General features: G+C 38.3%; 1 protein-coding gene across 5 annotated transcripts in view; it reads right to left on the reverse strand.

Moving 5' to 3' along the window:
* LOC114549021 (cadherin-18) overlaps window positions 1-23,403 on the reverse strand; it is a 90,498-nt gene that overhangs the window by 22,261 nt on the left and 44,834 nt on the right. For all 5 annotated transcript variants that reach the window (XM_028569114.1, XM_028569116.1, XM_028569115.1 and 2 more), the window contains exons 4-9: window positions 22,507-22,626; window positions 12,079-12,246; window positions 10,692-10,879; window positions 9,512-9,765; window positions 4,229-4,365; window positions 822-943 (exon numbers count right to left, since the gene is read on the reverse strand). In XM_028569114.1, coding sequence (XP_028424915.1) covers window positions 822-943; window positions 4,229-4,365; window positions 9,512-9,765; window positions 10,692-10,879; window positions 12,079-12,246; window positions 22,507-22,626 — 989 coding nt within the window. The remainder of the gene's footprint in view (window positions 1-821; window positions 944-4,228; window positions 4,366-9,511; window positions 9,766-10,691; window positions 10,880-12,078; window positions 12,247-22,506; window positions 22,627-23,403) is intronic.

The following is a 23,403-nucleotide window of genomic DNA, read 5'->3' on the forward strand; positions in this document are numbered from 1 at the left end:
GTGGTCTTTTTAATTAATGGATAGGTCAGTTCTACTGGTGTATTGTTTCTATGGTTTCCTGCTATGGTTTTTTAATATACCTTGAGCATTGATCTAGAAAAGAGATTTATCTCTTAGTTTTGATGGACACCAATCAGAAATACATTTCTGCGGTATAAAACCTAAAATGCAAACAGATTGTAAAACATTAACGAGCAGCTCTATCCTTTCATACATGTTGTATTTTAATGGTGGTGTGCCACTGTCTCATTCAACACATTATAATTCTTCCCACTTAATCCCCTGGACCAACAACCCTGAGGCTGTATTGCAACCTTAATTCATATTTAATGCAAACCTTAATTCAAACTTTTCTTCCACAAGCTTAAAACTATTAAAAATGTATTTAGTTGTGGCTTCCCGGTCTTTACTCCATCATCCTTTGCCGAACCGCCCTTTCAGCCATTTCCATGCTGCTGATTGCTCTATATCTCAAAAAACCTTCTTAATTCGAATGAATCAAAGACTACTGAGAGCAAATTGGAATGAGCTTCGATTTAGAGCCGTCATGGTTTGCTGCTGAGATACTAATTTTGAATGAGGGATGATTAAGCAGCTCTCTCCAATGCCTTTACAGTTTCTTACAGCTCAGCTCTCAGTGAGCAACCCAAACTGCTGAGGAAAACAATAGTTCAGTGCAGAATGCATGGAGTCAGGGAGGCAGCTGACGTTAACGCACAGCTCTCAACACCCTCTCAGGTGTGTCGGCGGTGTAGAGAGATTTCAATATGTGAGATGAAAGGAGAGAAATAGAACAGAGATAGGTGCTGCAGATTTCTCACCTGCCCCGGCCTTGAGCTCTCACACACAATGACCTCCTCGTCTGTAGCTATTTCTGGCGGATTATCGTTCACGTCCAGCACCTGGATGGTAACAGGAATGTGGCTGAGCAGGCTGGGGTTGTCTGTAGCAGAGAGAGCGAGAGAGAGAACAAGTGACAGAGAAGATGAAAGTCAAATGTAAGCCTTAATAACAAAGTGGAGCGTCAACACTGTTATTTTAAACTGGGGCACACTGTGCTCTTCTTGTTAGACTACTTATGGGTTTTGTCTTAGGCTGTGCCACTATAAAAGCACTGAAGGACGCAACGTTGCAGAAAGCAATTAAGCACATCTGATCATCAGCATGCAGCCTTTTCTTGTCCCAGTTGGTGTACTTGGTTGTGATGCATTATTTGCCCCTTGTGCTGCATGAGCAACTCATGAAGCATGTAAATACCTCCTCTTCTGCCTCCTCATCATTTTAACATAAAGTAACCATTAAAAACGTTTAAAATATGTATTTTAGCACTTAAATTAAGATGTTAATTGATGTTAAGATGTTAAACTAACCCTAACCCCAGAAATATTACTGATGTGCCCTAGAGCAAGGCATTTAACCCTCAACTCATGGGGCACCTCAGTCCCCAAGAGAAGAAGACTGCTTTTACTCGGTAGCTTCCAGGTGTGAGTATGCTTTACAGTATGCATGTGTAGCAGGAAAGACCTGAAAAATAGCATGCTCGCTCAGCAATTCCTTGAATAGGAAAAAAGTCTTTCTATTAAACTAATGTTTCCTGATTTTTTTTATTTACTTTATCTTGTGCATGAAGGTTTCCATGCATGGTGTTTTTTTCAGTGCCTAAAGACAAGTCTTACATTGCACCTGCTGTACAATTGTTTCTTCTTTTTTATAACAAGTACCAGATGATCTAACAACTAATTCAATCATGCATTCATTCTCTAATTCACTCACTCACTATGGTCCATCTACTCCTGGTAGCCATTAGAAGGCAATGTAAAGTCTCTGAAGGATGGTTTGCAGTGAACTTTGCAGGCTGTTTTTTGTTTATGACACGGTTTGTCCCCGGTCATTCAAAGTGGAAAAATGTATCCTTTTTGTCAGTGTCTTGGCATTTAACTGTATCCTTGAATTCTAAGGAGAGGTGAAGAGATAAGGAAACATTAGCATGCAGCACCTCTGTCAGTTGGCAAGAGATTTGCCTAATTGTGATTACAAATTACCAAGTTACCTGATAGCAATTCTTGGAGTTAGCAGGGCCTGCATTGATTTAATTAATTTCCAATGTAGACAATGACACTGAAACAATTGGGACTAATTTGATTTTGTAGTTAATTATAAGAAAAAATACACTCTATAACCTATTTGAAAACATTCTAATCAACATGCAAATGATCTCCTTCATCCTTGTTTTCTCCAGACTTTAATTGCTACTTTCACTATTAACTCATCTGGTGTCGGATGTGTTTAAATACCGTTAGTGATTGTGATATTACTGTAAATAATGCTATTTAAACATCTTACTACCATAATAACTGGAGCGGAACACTGTGATGAACTGCACCATACTTATTGTTAACTATTGACAAGGGATGGACATTTTAAGCAATGTCCTTGGTTTGACCATGTTAGTGATTAAGAATCATGATAATACAATATAAAACAAATACTTATCCTTGTTGAAAGCTGTATTTTACCACTGAAATGGGATATTTTCACAGCATAACCCCAATTTTACTCTTTAAATTCAACATAGTAATTCTGTGACAAAGACTTATGTGTTACTTGGTTTTAGTCAAGAAAATGAGCAGAATACCAGCATCTATGCGGAATGAGTTGCATACTCTTCATCTATAAATACAATTTAGCAGACTAGTTAGAGTTGGAGGAATAATTAAAGGAAAGTACTGACACTAAACTGGTTGGCTGAATAGCTGCAGGCGACATCTGCTTATTGCAGCTTTGGTGAAGCCTTTTGGTTCTTGTTTTTGTGCATTATTTCCAAATATTGTAATTGGTCGAATTGTGGCCTGGCAGTTAGGCTATATAGACTGAGGCTACATTATCGTTGCTATGTTTTGGTTTTTAAGCTGAGTTTTGAGCCAAAAGCGATCTCCGTACACATACGTGTTTTTTCCTTTTAAACTAACACGCCCAAACTACACATCTCATCAACATTTTCATATATTGGGTATGTGCATGTGGATAAACGGCAGGCAGCATGTATACTCTGCCCGTTGCTGGTAGTTACCATGGTAACGTTATTAGCTTAGTCTCAGTGAACTAGAAGTCATGATCGATAAGACCCAAGAAGGTGGCGAAACTTTGGCGTCAGTGTTGGTGTTGCCAAGGGTCTCCGTTTGCGGCCGTTGAGACTGAAACACGTTTTCCGGTTAGGGGCTCTGAAATGCCAGAGCAGTGTGAATGCAAGGTGTAAAAGTAGCAAAATATATTAGTTTTTAAATCAAAAAGTAGCAATGTAAATGTAGCCTCAGAATGTGCTCAGTGGCAAAATGGTGCTAATGATTTTATTCCATAGGTAAAGGGAGAGCAGTGCAGATTCATAACATCATTCTTTTTTATGGAACGTCCTTTTTATTGATATTGATTTTAAGACCTGGGCTATTCTCTGACTATATGATCCCCTCAGGGTGTCTTGTTATCTTGTAGGAAAGGGGGAGCGGGGGGCTTCAGGGTAGAACTATAGCACCTACCATTATTTTGAATTTCTATTCTTTAAAGCATGTTGTTGTGGCACAAAGCCCACCCATTATGTCATTGCAATTCTGATAACAATTTAGAATGTCTCATATTAGCTTGGGGCCAAAAAAGATGAGTGTGGAAAGAAAGAGCAATCTCTTTTAACTACCTCTTTCAGGAAACTGGATAATAGTATTTCATGTGTTTACTACAGCCCCTGAAGGTGTCAAACATGGGAGAAATATACCGTGGTTATTTTAAATATGCATATGTCAGAAGGTAAAGAGAATGGTATGTATATTATGTTCAGTATGTACAGTATGCATGTGTGTACCTCTATCTGCTTATTTAACCTCCTGTATTACAAAATTGTAAAATCAATTTCTAATATAAATATACAAATACTATATACATATATTTCTGTTACATAAAATTGCTATTTCACATTAGCACTGAGACAGAACTGGAATATCTTCAAATCTCCAGACTTTCTTTAACTTTGAATGAAAATGAAATCATAATCTGTTTGTGCAATAGGAAGTATGAGAAGAAGAACCATGTCAACATGGCAAGCAAATCAGAACTCAAGAAAATCTTCATCTGCTCACTCATGAAGAATCACAAAAGAGCAAACAGACGCAGCAGGTGCATTACGTTTACTCACCCACTTGTAAACATTCTGTTAATGGAAAGCAACCTGGGTACCTACCAACCTCCGAGGCCATCACAGTGATGTTGTGCCAAGCCATGTCTTCTCTGTCCAGAGGCTGCGTCGTCCGTATAAGTCCACTGATTTCATCGATTCTGAAGTACCTTACTCCTTCCTCTTTGCTGTCCAAAAAGTACCTATTAGGAAAAGGAAAATATATTTTCAAAAAATACAGTGATGGAAAAGATTCCAGATTGCAGTAAATAATCTGCAGGCTACAGGGCACAGTTACGTGGTCATGCCCAGCAAGCATGAATTTTCTTGATTTACAGGTCAAAAGATGTCAGGACTTTCAGGTTAAAACTGTGATAAATGTAGTTGTGAAGTGAAGGTTGTATATTACTAGGACTGGATACCTTTTCAAGGTATCAGTAGAAATAACCCAGTACCAAGTAGTATCGGAACTTTGATACCAACGGTACCTGCATTCGGTCCTTTTTGTACCCATATCTAGAAAAAAAAGACTATTTGTATGGGTTTGTCTGCAACCAATCGCTGCAAGCGTTTTTTGATTTAATGTGAAGTGTGATTGGCCCACTATTGCAGCATATACAAAGTCGAGCACAGTGTATCTAATAGAGGTGGAAGTTCAGCATGCTGAGATGCTTCCATTCACAAGATGAGATATTGAATGAGGTAGAAGAAGAAAAAAGGTATCAAATGAAGTACTCTATTGGTATTGAAATCACCTTAAAGGTACTGGTATTGGTATCGTAATTAAACGATACCCGACCCTATTATCATTTTTTCAACTGCATTTAAATGAAATTTGAACTTGAAGACAAATTAAATGATGGTAATTGCAATGCTGTTGAAAATTAGATGTAACTTTACACGTTTAACAAAGACGTTTACATGTCTTGTGACCTGCAACACGGTGGTGTATCTCTTCCTTCTGTTAGTAGTTAGCAGTATCCAATCCAAGCTAAACCCGAGACAACTGGCTCAATGGTGTTTTAAGCCCCCAACGTCGACTTCAAGGCAGTGCTGTGACCGTCGACTTCAAGGCACCTAACTCTAACCCTAACCATTGCCTAATCCAGCAGCGCTGCCTGGAAAATGACGTTGGGGGCTTAAAACACCAAACACCAGATAACTGATGGTATCATCAGGGTTATTTTTTCAAACTTTGGAAAGCTCCCTTTAGAGCCCCAGGGCACATTAAACAACTGCTTTCACAGACTGGAAATTACTGCTCATTACGAGTAAACTCACCGTTGTGTAAAAGTGGAGTGCCACTTTAAAGCCAAATAGTAATTAGTTAAATGCCTGAAAACACAATGCAGGTACTTGATGTCTTTTCAGTCCTGGCTTTAGTTCACCAATTTCTATTGAGGCCTTGGAAAAGACATATTTACGTACTTTTGTAATATATATTTATTAGGTAACAAAATGTATCACACCAGAAAACTAAACCTTACATTAATGATACGAGATTCTGTCAACCAAAACCACGCTGTGAAATGAATGAAGTGCAAACGCAGCACAAGCCAAAGGGGATGCTCTTATGCTTCTGTGATCTTCAAAGTGTCATCCCAGCTCTAAAGCACACAGATAGAATAATCCTTACTGCTTTCAAACGGACTTTAGGTCTTGACAGAATGTTCTGAAAATACATATTTCTAAGTCAAGAGCAATTATCTTCAATATTTAATAATGACAAAAGGCAATGTTCTGCTGGCAATGTTTACACTGTTGTAATGGCTTTCTAGCAACGCGGTTATCAAACTAGGAGCAAAGCAGCCTGTGGAATACAAAGCATAAAATGGGCTTAGCTGCTCCCTTCATGAGTTCAAGCACAAAATGAGCATTGACTGTGTATTCCCTAATTTATCTCTTAATGACCTATTTACACCTTTAATCCAGCATTCATTCTCCTGAGTAATATAGCTGACACTTTTCAATTGGCATGAGAGAAGGAAACGGTATAGGGATATTAATGCTAGGATTGGATTTATTTGAAATAATAAACTATTTTCTTTTAGCTTGGATTGCTTACAAGAGTAGCCTACAGCCTCAGTAGAAATGTTGTCATGATTTATTAAATACTCAGGCCCATAAGAGCACAAAGGCTTTTCAGCAGTAAAAGTGTGAGTTTAGGTGCTAAGCATTTGCTTAGCACCTAAATGTGTTCTTGTATAGCTTGTAGGGAAATATCCACTGAACAACACTATTTAATTACTGTTACTGGTGAGAAATCTTTGATGTTAAGTTTGTGTTTTGGTAGTTTATTCTCTTATTCTTTCAGATAACTAGCCAAAAGTACAATATGTCACATTAGTTTCCAAAACTGCTTAATAGCATAAAGTCTTTTCTTTTCTTCAGTTAACATCAGGCTTGCTATCAGACACGCCTGAATCAAAAAACAAGAACTGCACACTGTACACATAGCTCCCATCTCTGGCATTCTGGTAAATGTAGGAAATCCAATTCCAATACAGTAATTGTAGATAGATCGTTTTCTAATTGTAAAAGCTTCAGAGTGCACTAAACATCAGCAAGACTAAAAGCCTAGTATTGAAGCCCAGTGAGGCGGTTATGCCTATTACACAGCACAAAAACAAACTTGTTAGATGGATAAAAAAACAAAACTAAAAGGAACTTTGCTGTTCTTTGCTGTACCCTTTCCACCCATGAACAGCACGGCATGCAGCCCTACGCAACAAACAAACTGAATGATTGATCCAACCCTCTGTCAGGAGGTGGTTGTAAGACAAAAAACATAACACAATATATTCACCTTTGTATAAGAGACACATCTGGAAACCATGCAGGTTCACTCATGTGCAGCCTGGAGAAGCATGTCCAACCTGTATCATTTTGTCAGCCTAATGTTAGCATGTTAGCATGCTTGGATGACATCTAAAAACAAATAAATAGCTGATGGAAATGTAGTTATTAGTATTAGAGGTAGTTTCAGACCAGAGTGAATTTTGACCTATTGGTGGCGCTAAATAAGAAGTACCAATCTCTAAAGTCATTGGGATTAACACTATTCCGTGGGGATCATTAATATTAATGAGTTGAACTTTTCCTTTAAATGACTAATCTTTCAGAAGTATATTTCATTTCAATGTAAAACTACTAGAATATGTTAAAACTGGGGTGTAATCAAGTGTCTTGTTTGGTAGCGTTCCCTAGCATCTATTCAAAACTCAGTACTTCTAGTTTATTAAGATAGTATTAGATATTTGATAGTACAGCAGTTTCCACTTGAAGGAACTTAATACAAGCTGAAGACGGGGCTCACCTGAATTCATGCAAGTTAAAAGTAACCAGGCCAAGAAGTTTCCCAACTGCTCAGATGATTATGATAATGTAAAAGAGCAACCAGAGGTAATGAGCCATCAATACTTGGTTGACTATTTTGATGTCATTTTCAGACTAACATTTGAAATGTCACTTCAATGACATGTTTATTTCATTGCATGCATGGGCAGACTTCTGATGATCAAAGAGAGCCAAATAGCCTACTGATCCCTTCTGCTTTGTGCATTCTGATACCGACACAGGGAGCAGTGGCACAGTTGTTTAGCTTTTTTTCTGGGTTCAAGTGGCTGTCATGGAAATACCTCCCGCTGCCTTCTTCTTTATGTGGTGAACATTGGTAGTGATGTACTGTAGGAATGGTCGAGGAGGAGGTATCCCACAAGGAGAGCAAGGAAACTCTTTCATATGTAGATTGCCTTCTTGTTTACAACAAGTCTTTTGCAAATTCTTAAGACTCCGACATGAATCAAAGAATCATTTTTACCCCATGTCTTAAGCACCCCATGTACCAAGGCTCAGTCCACAGCAGCCATTTGCTGTATGTCTCTCCCCCTTCCTGTCTATACCTGTCCTATTGGCAAAAAGCCCAAAAAAAATCTTTAAAAAAACTTAAGAACCACAGAGCTCACCTCTTCAAAACAGGGAGGACAGTAGTATGCTCCTATGTCTGACTGGGCTTAATGCTGTTTAGAAAACCTGTGGGCTCCGCAGCCTATGGCAAGGCTTTAAACTGTGATCCTATAACCTTTGTGATAACAGCAACAGAAGATTGCTTCTTATTGATATATCAGCAAATCCTTCTCTCATGAGGAGTTCCATGTTTACAGCTACTCCATCATTTACGCAGAGGCAATCTAGGGAATTCAAATTAATACAAGCAGTGCAGAGTTGCTTCAGTGTAATGTCATGGAACAAGGTAAGTGTGCATAGCTTAAACCTAGGATTATTCAACTGCCTAAGGCCAATATCAATCTTTTTTCAACAGTTGACAAGTATGTGTTTAGGTAACATACAAATGTGCTAAGCCTAGGGTTACTTCACAATCTTGCAGACAAAATAACAATTTATCTAATTTCATATTGCTACTTTTTAGAGGGAATGTAAAGCAGCAGGAACACACAAGGCCTGGGCTATTAAACATAATGCAGTACATCTCTTAATCTATTTAACATGATGCTCAATAGTGATCGTTCAAAGCCACCTGAAAAATCCTTAATTTGGCAGCCTCAATATTTAGAATATTGTCATACTGGGCTTGAAGACGAAAAACAGACTACTGCATATGTTGAACATGCATGTTGACATATAAAACTAGAGTCTCAAGTCATAGCTTAAAATGCTTTTCAACAGAAGCTACAATTATAAGGGGCATGCTAAATGGAGTTTTAGTTAGACAACATTTCTTGGAGGCAGAAATAATCACATTAGTTTGGTTAAACCTCAGGGGGAAAATTAAAAGCACCTCCGTTTTTTTTTTTTTGCAGCAAAATACATCTCACTGATAAACCTGAATGTCAAAAAACAAACTCTGGATAAACGATGAATAAATAAGCAAGCCATTTCTTTTAAGCTGCGGACAAATTTGGCAAGAATGGACTTTCTCATTATCAAAGTACATATGCTTTACCACCTAGGCTAATCCAAACAGATATGGTAACCAGCCTATTTGGAAATTTCATAGAAATCCATCTGGCGAAGACTGGTATGTTTCTAAAAAGAAATATGACGTTTTTGGCAACCAATTAGTTGACAAAGTGACAGTTCCATTGGCTGCTGGTCACATCTGAAAGAGCACTGAGCCTCAAAATAAGCCTCATAATATTCACAACCTCCTCTCTTACCCTTTGCTTTTGCAGTGGGCTTGTCTGATATTTCTTAACAAGAAAAGCCGTAGATCTTCAATTATATCCAATGATGCAAAACTAATAAGACAGCATGCCCACAGAGCTGCACTGCCTCTGAATATTTGTACTCATTTATGCAGATTGATATGTAGGAGTTAAAGTGTCTTACCTGACAGGACTGTTCCTGCTGTCAGGATCTCGAGCTGTTACGACGCCCACTTCTGTGCCACTCGGTGAGTTCTCATATACGTCCATAATGTAATGATCTATAGAAAACACAGGAGCTTCGTCCACATCCCCAACTGTGATTTTCAGGGTGGCGGTGTCTTTGAAAGAGCCAAGATAGGAAAAACGAGGATCCATATGTGTATTCGTCCCCTCGATGTGGAGAGTGTAGGTCTTCTTTCTCTCGTAGTTCAGAGGCTGTTAGGGGAAAGGCAACATGGGGAAATATAATTATATAGTACAAAGTAGTTACACTTTATCTGGATAGACCAATAAGTGAATGCTAACTTAGGGCTCACTAAGTTACTGGACAGAAAATAATCATCATTTTAGGTTTGTAGAACTCGTTATGTTTTTGCTATTTTCCACTCTTTATCTGAACCAGTGGTTCTCAAAAAAAGGGTCCTTGAGAAGGTTCCAGGGGGTCCCCAGCAAAAGGGGAAATTATTTATTTTTACTTTAAGTCCATCCATAAGTAACACAATAACAGAATGTATGACTATTTTGGTCATGGGTTTCATACACTTCCTGTAATAAAACATCTAAAGCAAAAAATCAGATGGGGGACCTGCGGACAAAATTGACCCAAATTGAACCACTGACCTGAAGTAATATTACAAACATAAAAAATGGATAGACCAATACTTACAAAACTAAATGTAGATGTAATATGAGTTGTCTGAGAGCTGTCAGTTTAATGTCATGTGTGTTGATGAGAAATCTAATTTCAGTGTACGATAGTTAGAATCGTGTGGAGTTTTCGCTGTGAACCAAATTATTTTATTTAAACTCAACACTACTACAAAATTGTAAGCCTCTTAGACCTATATTTTGAATGCATTTCCCACTTATAAACCCTAACAAATCCTACTTTTTTAATCATTTGGAACTTTTGGAACAGTGTACATCAGCAGCTACTCCTCTACCTTTTAAAGTACATTTCTTCCACCAACTTTTACCACCCTCTGCAGATGGCAGAATTGTGTATGAATGAGCACTACTTGTGGTCAAAACTCTCCACAGTACACCTTTAAATCAGTATCCAAGCAATTGACTGATGGCTATTTCCTCCTGAGGAGTCTCTGAAAGATCACATTTCTGTCTTGCAGACAGCATGTTCTTACCTTTTTGAGGCTGATGATGCCCTCTCTCGTGTCCCTGTCTGTAGATATGGAGAACGTGTTGGCCCCCTCTGAGTTAATGATGCTGTACTTGATGTCTGCATTGATGCCAAGGTCCTCATCATTGGCTTTGATCTTCCCCACCGGTTTCCCTACTTGGGCTGATTCGGGGACGTACAGCTGGTAATTTTCTGTGGATGAACAATGATGTGATGAGATAGCAAAAAATACTGTTTTAAACACAAGTTGACCTGCCCCTACATTGTCTGAATGTTCTCCTTAAAAGGCTTAGCTAAGCAATTTGATTTTGTCACCATTTTTTCCTGAGGGAATGTCATTAAAAATACTCTGCAGTGCCTCAATTGACACTAAATGCCAGGCGAGGTTCATAGCACTGCAGTGGAGCAGATGATTATTCAGACAATGTTGATGGTTTTGAAATAGTTTTTCACTGCAGCACAAAATGAAAAACTCTGAGCTGTGGGGGATTGTGCTTGATGAGGCACTTTCAAAGACAACGGATCACAACTTTATCATTACATGAATTTATCATTAAAATGGAGAAAATTCAGACTGCAAAAAAGAGGGTTTTGATGAATGCTAGTCTAATGTAGCTAAATATGGAAAATTTAACTGCAATATTAGACTACTGAGTCACACAATGATGAAGTATAATACATCATAGTGAGGAATGCTGCGTAGGTCTACAAGGGGAAGCCTCAATAATCCATGATTTGCTCTCTAAACCCTCGGGGGATGGATATATGGTTAATCATTGCATGCATGAAAAAATTATAATTAAAATAATTTTGTCTCTGCAAATACTGATGTTGATGTTTCTTCTTTTCATTCAAGAAGCTAGACCAGTGAATACACTGTAAAGGATAATCTGCTTGCCTTTCATGTGCAGACCTATTAGGACTTTGGCTCTACAGTGTGAATGATTTGAAAAATGGCTTTTCTTACAGTTTCCACTTCCACGGGGGACTTACAGTAAAGAACTCTTTTAAAAAATGCTTTTCGGGTAATGCAACTGCCTCAGGCATCTATAGTGGAGGTCTTCTGCTCAAGGCCAAAATGGCTGAGAACAGCTGATTAGATTTGCAGGCACAGCTTGGCCATTAAATAGGCTATCTAGTAACACATTAACATTGGTTATTTTGCTAAATTAGCCTCCTGGCTAGTTAAGCAAAGATACAAATTCCTCAGGGTAAAGAGTTTTCAAATAGAGGCTATGGCCAAAGACAATGTAGTGTCTTCCTTTTGTCTTCCCTAACCTAATGATTATTCATTTAACTGTTGTTTTTTACTGGTTGTTCTGCAAAATAGTTAACTTAAGCCTGTATTTTGTTAGCTGGGCTGTCATTTTCAGGTGATGATGTATACACACTTTGGGGAAACATGGGCGGGTTGTCGTTGACGTCTGTCAGAGTGATGTTGATGGTGGTGGAGCCGGAGAGACCTCCAACCTGGCCTGCCATGTCTTTGGCTTGGATAACAACGGTGTAATGTTCTCTGGCTTCCCGGTCCATGTCAGATAAGGCAGTCCTGATGATTCCTGCATGGATGGAGGAAAACATACCATTTGAGCTAAAATAGGTACCAGCCATTTTGGATAAAAAATAATAATCAGTTTGTAGTTACCTTCAATTAATAAATTAAAGTACATATCCCACCATAAAAAAGTTAGGTATTTTGAAAATAAAAACTAAATCAACCATAAAAATCATAATAATGCTTTTTTTATGAAGACACAAAAAGAAATCACTGTTTAGAGAGTGAAGATAACACTGTTACTGTTGTTGAGATGTTACTGTCATTGTACCAATATTTCCCTCATAAAAACCTCTTTCAGTTACAGACTACTCATACAGCGCCGTATCACCCTTACCTCTCAAGACAAACACTATAAAACGGTTATTCTTTCATTTTTGATTATTGTCAAGGTTAGCCTTTCTTCACTTTTCATTATATCGGAAATGACTATGCAACCTTGGATCGGGGGAAAATGCAACTTGCAAAGGCACCCCCTCAATCACATTTATTACTGCAATACTATAACAAACAAAAACCATGAACTTTCACAATGCTAACTCAGTGATATATGACTGCACCTCTGCCCACTACAGATGAACTGTACACGGGTACATTGCAACACAGTAATAAGCCAAAAAGTCAGGCAGAGTATTTTCTTTGAATATATTACGTACGTATGCACATATATTTTTGTCTGTGTGTGTGTGTGTGTGTGTGTGTGTCTATATTCGTTTTTTGTATGTCTATCTGCGCTGGAGGGTTAATTCGGCATCTTAGCTCCTGAAACCACATCACCACATGGAGCCTGATTTAATATGTTCTAACAGTTACATCAGTGTTCATTGCAAATATTGCTTTTCCCCAGAGACAAGAGCCTCTGGCAACCATTGAACAATTATGTTCCTGTGAACTTGTGAACCCTGCAATAACACACATTGGCTGACTGGGAGCAGGTATCTGCTTTTTTCTGTTGTTTTGTTGTCTTTTTAAATTGTCTCGATGTCATTGTAACCGCCCCTCAATGATTTCTCCAGTATAAATAAAGGTTAAATGAATATGGACTGCTGTTGCCTCGTGTTGTGAGTGGAAAACCCAACAGAAGACGATGTTTGATAAGAGGGCTTTAGAAAATGAATTGGGCATCACTAACAAAAAATGGAAGAAAATGTTGCAAATGAGAATATGATTCAAAGAGTATATATATATATATATATATATATATATATATATATATATATATATATTAGTGCAGTCAAACGATTAAAATATTTACATCGCGATTAATCGCATTAATGTCATAGTTAACTCGCAATTAATCACACATTTTTATCTATTCTAAATGTCCCTTGATTTCTTTTTGTCCCATTATTTTTTCTCATTTTAATGCTCTTATCAACATGGAAAAGTGGATCAGCTTGCTTTGTGCTTTTGTCGCCTGGCTTTGACGAGGGGGCGGAGAATTGGCATCAGCTGTGTGCTCGGCCATCAAGTGGTATTTCAGACTGGACGTGCTGCGATGATAGCTCAGTTCACAAGGACAAAACACACAGATCACTTTGGTCTTGTCAATGGAACCATTTGCCAACTTTTTAAAAGTAAACTTTCCATTCAGAATCTTACTGGCTTCCACTTCAGTGTCTCGCGCTCGCTATCCACTCAAAACGTAACGTTAGCCTGCTACTCTTTGGCCGGCTCGCAAGCCCAAACAAGTATGTGCAGCATGCCTGTTGTTTTGTTTACGGTCTAGTTTTTCTAACGTTACTAGTTGTTGCAACAGCATTTGAAAAAAAAACTACAAAGTTTGCTAGGCCAAAAAGAACGTTAATCTCGCGCTAAAAAAATTGACGCCGTTAAAATGGGTTTGCGTTAACGCCGTTAATAACGCGTTTAACTGACAGCACTAATATATATATATATATATATATATATATATATATATATATATATATATATATATATATATATACATAGTGTGTGTGTGTGTGTGTGTGTGTGTGTGTATATATATACATATGATTGAACAATCAGTCGACGATAGGCATGACCAATCAGATATAACTTTGTAAATACGCACTAGACACGCCCCTAACCCTAACACTCTAACCCCACCCTAACCCTACTATAGACACAACAGCAATTTGAAAAACACAGGCTTAAAAACTTACAAGCAGGACTCTGCAATTTGAAGAAAACATAATAAAAAGCCTACAAGCATTATCATACAATTTCAATGTGACATAGAAATAATTAAGTGTGGGAAATGCAGAAATGGAGAGCTGCACCGACAGTGCCGGCCAGTGCATCTGGCTGGCACTGTCGGACGAAGTTGGAGAAGCCCTTGATAACTCTTCTTATATCTAACCCTAACCCTAACCATCCTGTAAACCACCTAAACTGTAATTGTTATTGTTAAGACAAAGCAACCATCTATACACAGTGAAATGAACAGAGACCTGGGGCCTCATTTATAAAACTGTGCGTAGATTCTATTCTGAAAGATTTAGTGCGCCAAAAAGTCAGAATTTCCGTACGCAAAAACAAAATTCTGATTTATAACAAATGTGCGTTACCTTATGTGGTCATGCACAAGCCTCACGCTCCTCCCAAGGTCGTCCCATATTTGTCCTAATAAGGTCCATGTTAATCAATCAATGAATATTGCAGCCTTGTAAAGAAGCCCTAGATGACCGGAAAAATGGGGTAAAAACACGATTCAGTGATTGTGAGATTGAGGTGCTCCTAACAGAGGTAGAACATCGAAACAAAATCCTGTTTGGAGGCCTTAAATAGATTTATTTGTTGGATATAAATATCCATTTTTATAATTCATGGATAGACCTAATTGATTGTTACAAAAACTAAATTAAAATTTAGAGTGTGCTCACATGCAGTTTGTGCACTATGCATCCAGAGTACTTTATCCATGTGATATTTCGTGTTACCATCGGAGTTCACTAAAACGCAGTCTACAAAACCTTGGGAGCATTACGCACGATCACTCACATGGTCAAAAGGTTGCGGAAAACTGGGCTCATTTTTACGCGTGGAAATTCTTTATAAATCTCGACTTCTGCAAGGAATGTTGCGGCGGCAAATTTCCCCCTGCTTCACGCAACTTTTTCTTGCGTAACAGGTTTTATAAATGACGCCCCTGATCCACTAACTTCCACTACAGTTATGGTAATGATCTTCAAAGTTCTCATGATGATACTGTGATTGGACAAACTATTAAAATGCAGATACTTTTACATAATGAATTAATGTTGTGTATATTTCTTAAAAAGCATTTGCACTACAGTGTTAACTGGCTCAGTTGATTTCACAATTAAATGATCATGTATGAAAACACTTCTGTCAGGGCTCTGTTTCCAGTCCAAACCATAACAGCTTAAATTTCACAAAAAATCATTTAGGAGTGAACTCATGCAGTTTTATGGATTCCTAATTTCACAAAAGAGGCAGCTATAAAGCTCTGTTATACAATAGGTCAATTTCCTCTGTCTTTCTTCAAGACTATAGACAGAAACTAATCCACTCGCCTAAAGCAGAATAATCATTAAAAGTGGGTCAGAGGAGCAAGGCAGCCAACAGTATTAAGATCCAGGGGATCTTAGGTTACACATCATCTGTCACACTAAGCTGTGGCTGAGGTCCCATAGCCTACCTCTGAACCTGAACATATCAGCAGTCAATCAAGAAAACAGGGGACTTCTATTATAAATGGCATTATAGACCAGAATGGAATATATAACTATAATAGGCAATACAAATAAAAGAAAAACAGTCAGAGCAGAAAGAGTCAGTGTTCAGCTGAAAATTGCATCTGAGACTTGACTTAATGTCAGATAACTGTGTAATCTTTAAAATGTAAACCTTAAAAAAAAATAAACTTGACATGGTAATAAAGTTTCTGTGAATGAGCTGTGAGTAGAGTCTCTACCGCTGCATCAACAGTGATGTGAATAAACTCTAACCCATTCCTCTTATTCTCATATTTCTCTACTGGCTGATGCTTCTTTTTCAATGTAAAATGTCAGTATACTGTGTGTCCTCAAATACCTCTTTAATGCTACACAGAAACAGTCAGATACTGTGAGACAAAGCAAAACAAAATGTAGCCACTTTTTGTTAGGTATTCTCAAACATATTACAGGGATTCAGTTTTTTACCTGATCTGACAGTGTCTTCTACTTGTCTGGTGTCATTTTGTGTATATTAGTTCTGCTTGCAAAATAACAGCTAGACAGACACTTTTGTGTTGCAGGGCTTTATTCCTGGGGATATTGAAGCAAATAATTTGCTTTGACTGCCAGATTCTTCTCTGACACGATAAGATGTGTATAACAGCTTTTGTTCAATATTATATTCAGTTCTCGATTCAAGGGTTATATATTGTAACTCTAGTCCTAATTTACTGATTAGCCTAACTGAATGGGAGCCGACTGACCTGTGAGTTGGTGGCGAATTATACTTTGGTACATTCTGCCTCTCAAATGCTAAGCAGACAGTAACAGACTGTGCTCTGTTTGAACTCTGACCGAGTCAACGAGACAGATTAATATTATGCTGCCCTCCCTGTTGGAAATGCCAGAACTCTGTGTCAAATACAGCTACATAATATGTGTTCTCTGTGATCTCAAATAGTCCAACATGTCAATATACACCCACTGTATGAAATATCTGTCTCCTTGTCGCAGGGAAAATAATATAATGAAAGCAATTTCTTGATAATGGACCAATTACACAATTTTGTATTTAAAACACCCTTTGATCGTCAGTTGGCGACTCTTCTCATGCAACTGACTGCTTTATTTTTTTTGAATCCTTAATCTATTTGATTTCAATCAAACTCATGAGGTGCCTGGAAAAAAAGCATACAATGTCTGTCTTTTACATTCCACAACCCTACATGTGTATTAAAACATTTCCCAACAATCAGGACATAAGCACTTTATTTTTGCCATGCTGTTCTTTTTAAATGTCAGGTCTCAGCATGGATCCGCTGCTTTTCTTAGTTTCAAAAGTAATCAAAGTGCTTGCAGCCACTTCTTGTAATAAAGCAGGCTCTGTAAACTCTATTGGAAAACCTTTGTTATTAACTGGAGACTTAACATTACTTAACCTGGGGGTCCTTGAGACACACAGATTTTGACAAGTGGCCACACTTTCCATTAAAACAACACCAAGACAGATGATCTGACCTTTCAAATCTCTTATTACCCCCGTACTCATGAAGGCGCATCGCTCCCGAACAATATTTCACAGCAGCGGGATTAGGCACAATGTCCACACACCAAAAGTATGAGGTTTTCTTTTTTGGCTTTGGGAACTCCACTGTTGTCCACACCAGTGAGAATGATCCATTGTCAATAATTTGTCATCAAACAAACACATTTAAAGCCCTGCTGTTTCGGAACAATTAAAAAACAAAGAAAACGCTCAACAGGAAGAGAGATTTGTCACCATAGAGGAATGTGCAGGAACACATTCACAGCTGACGCAATGCAGCTACATCCCAAACGTGCATTCACTGAACTATTCTTGAATGGAATTCTTTAACAATACGGCTACAAAGGTATTTGGTGAAAAGTGCAAGTATCTGAGAAGTATGTCAGTACTTTGACATGGGGATCACACCCCTGAACTCTCTTTTCTGACCATTTCTGAGCTGTTATACCTTAGATAGTTGCAGCTAAATCTCTATGGAGCTCGTCAGTTAATTTAGAAAATAATTGAGAAAGAGCTGACTTCCTTGAACCTGGGCCCGTTTGACATAGTGAGGTGGTTAGCCTTTTCCTCAACCTCCCCAGTCTATTAGAGTTGATACCATCACACTATCCACCTCTTTGTCTGGCTGGAAACTTCTAAAGGAGGACAATCTCCTGGGTGAACAAAAAGGATTATAGGAGATTACGAAAGCACTCTTCAATCTCCAGCTTCAGGAATCTTGGTTTTTGGCTCATCCAATACAATGTTATCCCTGTGTGTCTGCACTTTAACAGCATTTCGGGAGGAAAAAGGTAGATAACACCAACCAAATCATGGAAATCATAATAGTACATCTCTCGTACAAAGTTTTTTTTTTTTTTTTTCTGTTCATTTATCGGATCATATATCTGATTGAGAATAATTGGTTGGGCCGCTAAAGACGACCGACTGCAGCAGTGACAGCTTTTTCCTTGATTTAACCAGAGGTAAGACTTAATCCATGAACCGCAAAAACTTGATCTGTGTCAGCTCCTTCAATAAACTCGAACACTCCCAAATCCCAGATCAGCAGAGAAATTAGCCTATTTAGAATGCAAAAGGGAGATAGGGGTTTTGCAGTTTGGTGTGTCTTTGCATGCGTGTGTGAGCCAGTACAGATGTGAGGTGGGGTTGGGGGGAAAATTCGACAACCTTGATGTCTCTGCGGGTAAGTGACAGATGCACAGCGGTGTTAGGAAAGACAGGAGTTATGACCCGACTGTAAAAAGGATAAATGCAGCCATGGCCTAAGATGTACTTTTGCTGAGAAATGGAAAGCTCTTAATAAAACTGCTGGTTTGCAGTTTTGCGATTTGCAAACAATTTAATCAAGTAAATCCATTGCAGCAAATGTTCATACCACAGTTAGCATGTTAATTAGCAAATCTTACTTCTCTGGTGATGTGTCAAGCTAGTATTGTAAAAGTGACCTGTCAAATGTACATTAGGCACCATTTGCACCTTTTATCCTGAGTCACTTACATACACAATACTCCGTTGTCCTTGTGCATCCACATTGAATGAGTCTGGAAGTTTTCACTCCAGCCGAAAACTGCACCTGGTGATTTCACTGATTAGCCTCTCTACTCTTTTGAACATGTGATAATTAGTGGCCTTCGTTGCTAACAAGCACCTGTACATTCACATTTGCTCTTTAATTACTTTTTTTATGAATTAGTGACTTTTTTCATTAAGGAAAAGATCATTAGTTGACCACACTCATTGGTCATACGGAGTGGTTAAGATATACATGTAAATCTCTCACACGACCACATAATATGTACTGACACAATGAAAATCCCGTAAAATCATTGGAATTGCACCTCGTATTGCTTTCAAAATGTCAATCCGACATATTTGCAGACAACTTTGCCATTGTATGTACAACTTTGAAAACATTATTCATGAAAAAGAACTGTAGAGGCATACAAAATATTTTGGAATGTCAAATTATTCTAACACTGTGCAAAGCTGACACATTTGTTTTCTTCTGCCCACATTCTTTCCCTTCAGGCCTTCCATCATTATCAGTTGTATCAGTTATATTTCTGTATTTACAAAGTCTGTGTCATGCTCATTTATTTCTTCAGCCAAGTAAATCTAATCCTAAATTCCTATCCCTCCTTGTTTGCATGCCGCATGACACCACCATAGATGCATCAATTTCAATTTGACATCCGTGATTGAATCTTATTTCCAGCGCAGACAAGCAGCTGCCTTAATTTTCTTCTCTGAGTTAATTAGTCAGTTAAGAAGTATGAACACAGATTTATTTTGTATTGAGCTATAAGCACATCTGTCTGAGTTATCTGACTTTAAAATGTCCAGTGGATACTGCTTCTGGTTTAGTAAAATATTTAAGAGAGTTATTGGTGTTTTAGTATCTGGTGTTTGGTCAGGGAAATAAAATGGAAATTGTGCTTTGCGACATTTTATAATGTTATTTTGCAGATCTTGTCTTGATGAACATCATATTTGATGTCTCCACAATTTAGGACACCTAAATTAATCTTAGACTCAGTGAATGGACTCAATGGATCTACAGGATCAGCAGGATAGTGTGTAAAGCCATTGGCTGATTTTGCTTTTGAAACTTTAATGTGCTTATTACACGTAAGTTTACTCATCAAGTAAACTTTATGCATTATTTTTCAAAATAAACAGATGCTCCAAAACGTTTTGGAACAATACATAGATTATATTAAAAGCAATGATTTATCTAACTTATTGAACAGGACAAGAGTAGAGTAACCACACGCACTGCTTAACAGTGGTCATATTACCTGCAGATCTGGATTGTTCTATGTCATTTGGATGGACTCTAAGCAACCTTTAAACCACCATTTACGGGGAGATCATATGAGTGGATTTATAAATTGGTATACGATTGTAAACCTCATACAGAAAATGCTGATGTATGTGTGCACAGTCCGTGTCATTTTTGTAAGAGTCAAAATTCAATAAACATATTGGAAAAAAAAATAAACAGACTTAACTCTAATTAAGCTATAGCATAGCAGTCTTTCAATATTGTAACAACACCTGCACATGTTTGATTAGGGACATTAATGTACAATATTTTAATTCTGACTGCATCAAAAATACTTACTTGGATATTTGATTAAAGTTACAGGAGCTGAAACTCAACTTAATGATTGATTTGCCAAGGCAGCCTGTTACATAATACATTTGTCCTGTTCTAAGGTTGAAACTGTAGTGAATTTACCATTTACCACAATTTCCAAACATTAAGACAGGCCTGTCATTTCAGTCACTGGTGGGTTTGAGATGATGCTATAAAACCACTTAGCCAGGGAGAAGAAACAGGTAAAACTGTTCACTTTGTTGCTTGCTGAGGATTTGGGTCAAGTCTAAGACGGTCCTTTGGGGATTCCTTTAGCGCCATATGTGTAGGCCAATGCTATCATTACCCTCTGTCCTTAAATGATCTTTCCGTCTACCTCATGGGTCTTGTAACATCTGTCACTCTTGTATCAGTCCTCCAGACAAAGGTCAAATGGAAATGGAGATTTGTCAGTGTTGAGTGGGAGCCAGGTGCATGTGGTTATAAAGAGATGTAAGCAAACTAATGCACTGTGAGACAGATGCCGGAGCAGTGTCCTCTCCCCAGTGTGGTGCTCAAATGTGGCAGCATGCCAACACAACTGCTTTAAGACTTGGGCTTATCCTATTAAAGATCACATGCAGGTGCAGCTTCCTCCATGTGCACATTTTCCACTGACCGCTGGAGTTCCTCGTCCTAATTTGAGGGTGGAGGCTGGTTTGCCAGTGGCAAAAACAAAAGCCGACTTGTATAAATTAATACTTGTGGGAGTGCAGCTGGCTAGGGCTTCGATCACCTCCCTATTCCTACTCTGCACGCCCCATGCTGAATTACAATGCAGACAAGATGCTGAGTCAGCTCAAGCAAAGCAAGCCATCTGATGTGTCCAACAGCACACTGCCTTATGGAAAATTGACAGAAAATGACTGCACAATAATCAGTCAAAAACGTGATTTAAAATAGATGTTAACTAAAACAACATATTTGATGGAACAAAATATGTGGCTTTGCGTGAGAAAGCCCAGTTTCTTTAAAAAAAAAAAAGCATTTCTTTTGCCTCAATACACTGCTGTGAAATTGCTTCATCAATCCCCACTGCCTTTTCCCTCGAGGTAAAGTCAAAATATTCAGCAATTCATTTGTGTTGCTCATTCAGCAAAGAATTCATGTTTTACATGGGCGGTACGGTCTCAAAGGGGCCAATAGTTGTTGCAGACGGCAATGAATCAATTCATACAAGTGGATTGTTGTTCGTGTTAACCGACGGCAGCAGCAGAAACAGAGGCAAGCATGCAAGACTTGAGATGTGCACGCGCACATACACGTGCACATACCCACTTCCTTGTGAGACAAAGAGAGATCCGAAATAAAAATACATGCACACACACTCACAACATTTTTTTTACATCATATCAAAGTTATATGTCTTGCACTTTGGAAGGTTTATAAACATTTAATAGATTCCAGCAGAGGCCTCTAAGACAAAAGGACTTTGAAAACTGAACACTGCGTGTGTGTGTGTGTGTGTGTGTGTGTGTGTGTGTGTGTGTGTGTGTGTGTGTGTCTTCTTGTGGCTCGCTCCCTCCTCCTTTCAAAAGGTAGGAAACAATGGCTTTCTGAAGGCATCTCTACAAATGTCTTCTTTGACCTCTGAGGACTTTTAGTTATGGCCCACAAAAAGCAGATTGCGTGTTCAACAATATAGCAGTCGTATGAGTAGTCCATAACTCTGCTGAGGCTGCTTAAGCTTTCATGATGTCAGACGTGCTGCAATAACCGAACAGGATGTTCACTGAAGGAAGCGTATGGTGCACATATTTCACACATGAGACACACATCACTTTAGGAGATCAACAATAAAGATTATAGCAACATTTTACTTCCATTTATAGTTATAGTTACCATGCTTTCAAGAGCAGGAGTGCTTACTTTGTCTAAGCATTTTTACCCAAGCACGCAGTAATACCACACCTGTTTTGGGGTCGACGGAGAAATATGGCTGTCCTTGTAGAATACTGTAGACTATTCTGGCACTGTTTCCATAGGTGGGATCGTCAGCATCAGATGCTGTGACTTGCAACACAGAAGTGCCTGCAAAAGAACACAGCAAAATTATTTCAAGGTATTTACTGTCTCTCTTAAAGTTTATCAAACGTTGAAAGAAGTACATTGATGCGCTTGAACCGGGCAATGGCTACACTATGTTTTGGGAATCACTTAGCAACCATGTCTGGTGCCTTTAGATCCAAGGGTAATTGCTGTGCACAAAATCTGAATATATGATAGCAGGACTAAAAAGAGACAGCTACTTAAAATGCAGGACACATCCTCACTAAAAGAAAACAGAAGAGTTGTAGCTTTTAGAGGATCACCTTATTTAGCTCCAAAAAGCAAACTAAAAAAACATGCTAATTTAGCATGCTTTGGCAAATACTAACAGTGTTTCACACGATAGAACACTGCACAAAACATATCTCTAAAAAAAACTAAAATAAATGTAAACATGTATGTTATCTGTGCAGATATTGTGGTTAGCTACCTAGCTAACAGGTCATGAAAAATGATTGGAACAGAAATTAACTGTCTGTGTAATGACAGACAGTAATTATATAGGAATACATTCACTTATTCACAGGCACTGACTGCAGTGTGCGTGTGTGTGCGTGTGTGTGTGTGTGTGTGTGTGTGTGTGTGTTTTGTCACATTAAAGTTAAATTGCAGGACATTTTTCAGCTGTTAAACCTTTGATGGGAAATAGGAGTGGTATGAGTCTGGCCCTGGTCTTAGTTTTGAAGCATTTTTCATTGCACAAGGTGACAAAAACAAAGACGAATGATTAAAAAACTTACAAGGGTAGCTCATTACTAA

Source organism: Perca flavescens, chromosome 22, assembly GCF_004354835.1.
Source record: "Perca flavescens isolate YP-PL-M2 chromosome 22, PFLA_1.0, whole genome shotgun sequence".
In the NCBI taxonomy this organism is placed as follows: Eukaryota; Metazoa; Chordata; class Actinopteri; order Perciformes; family Percidae; genus Perca; species Perca flavescens.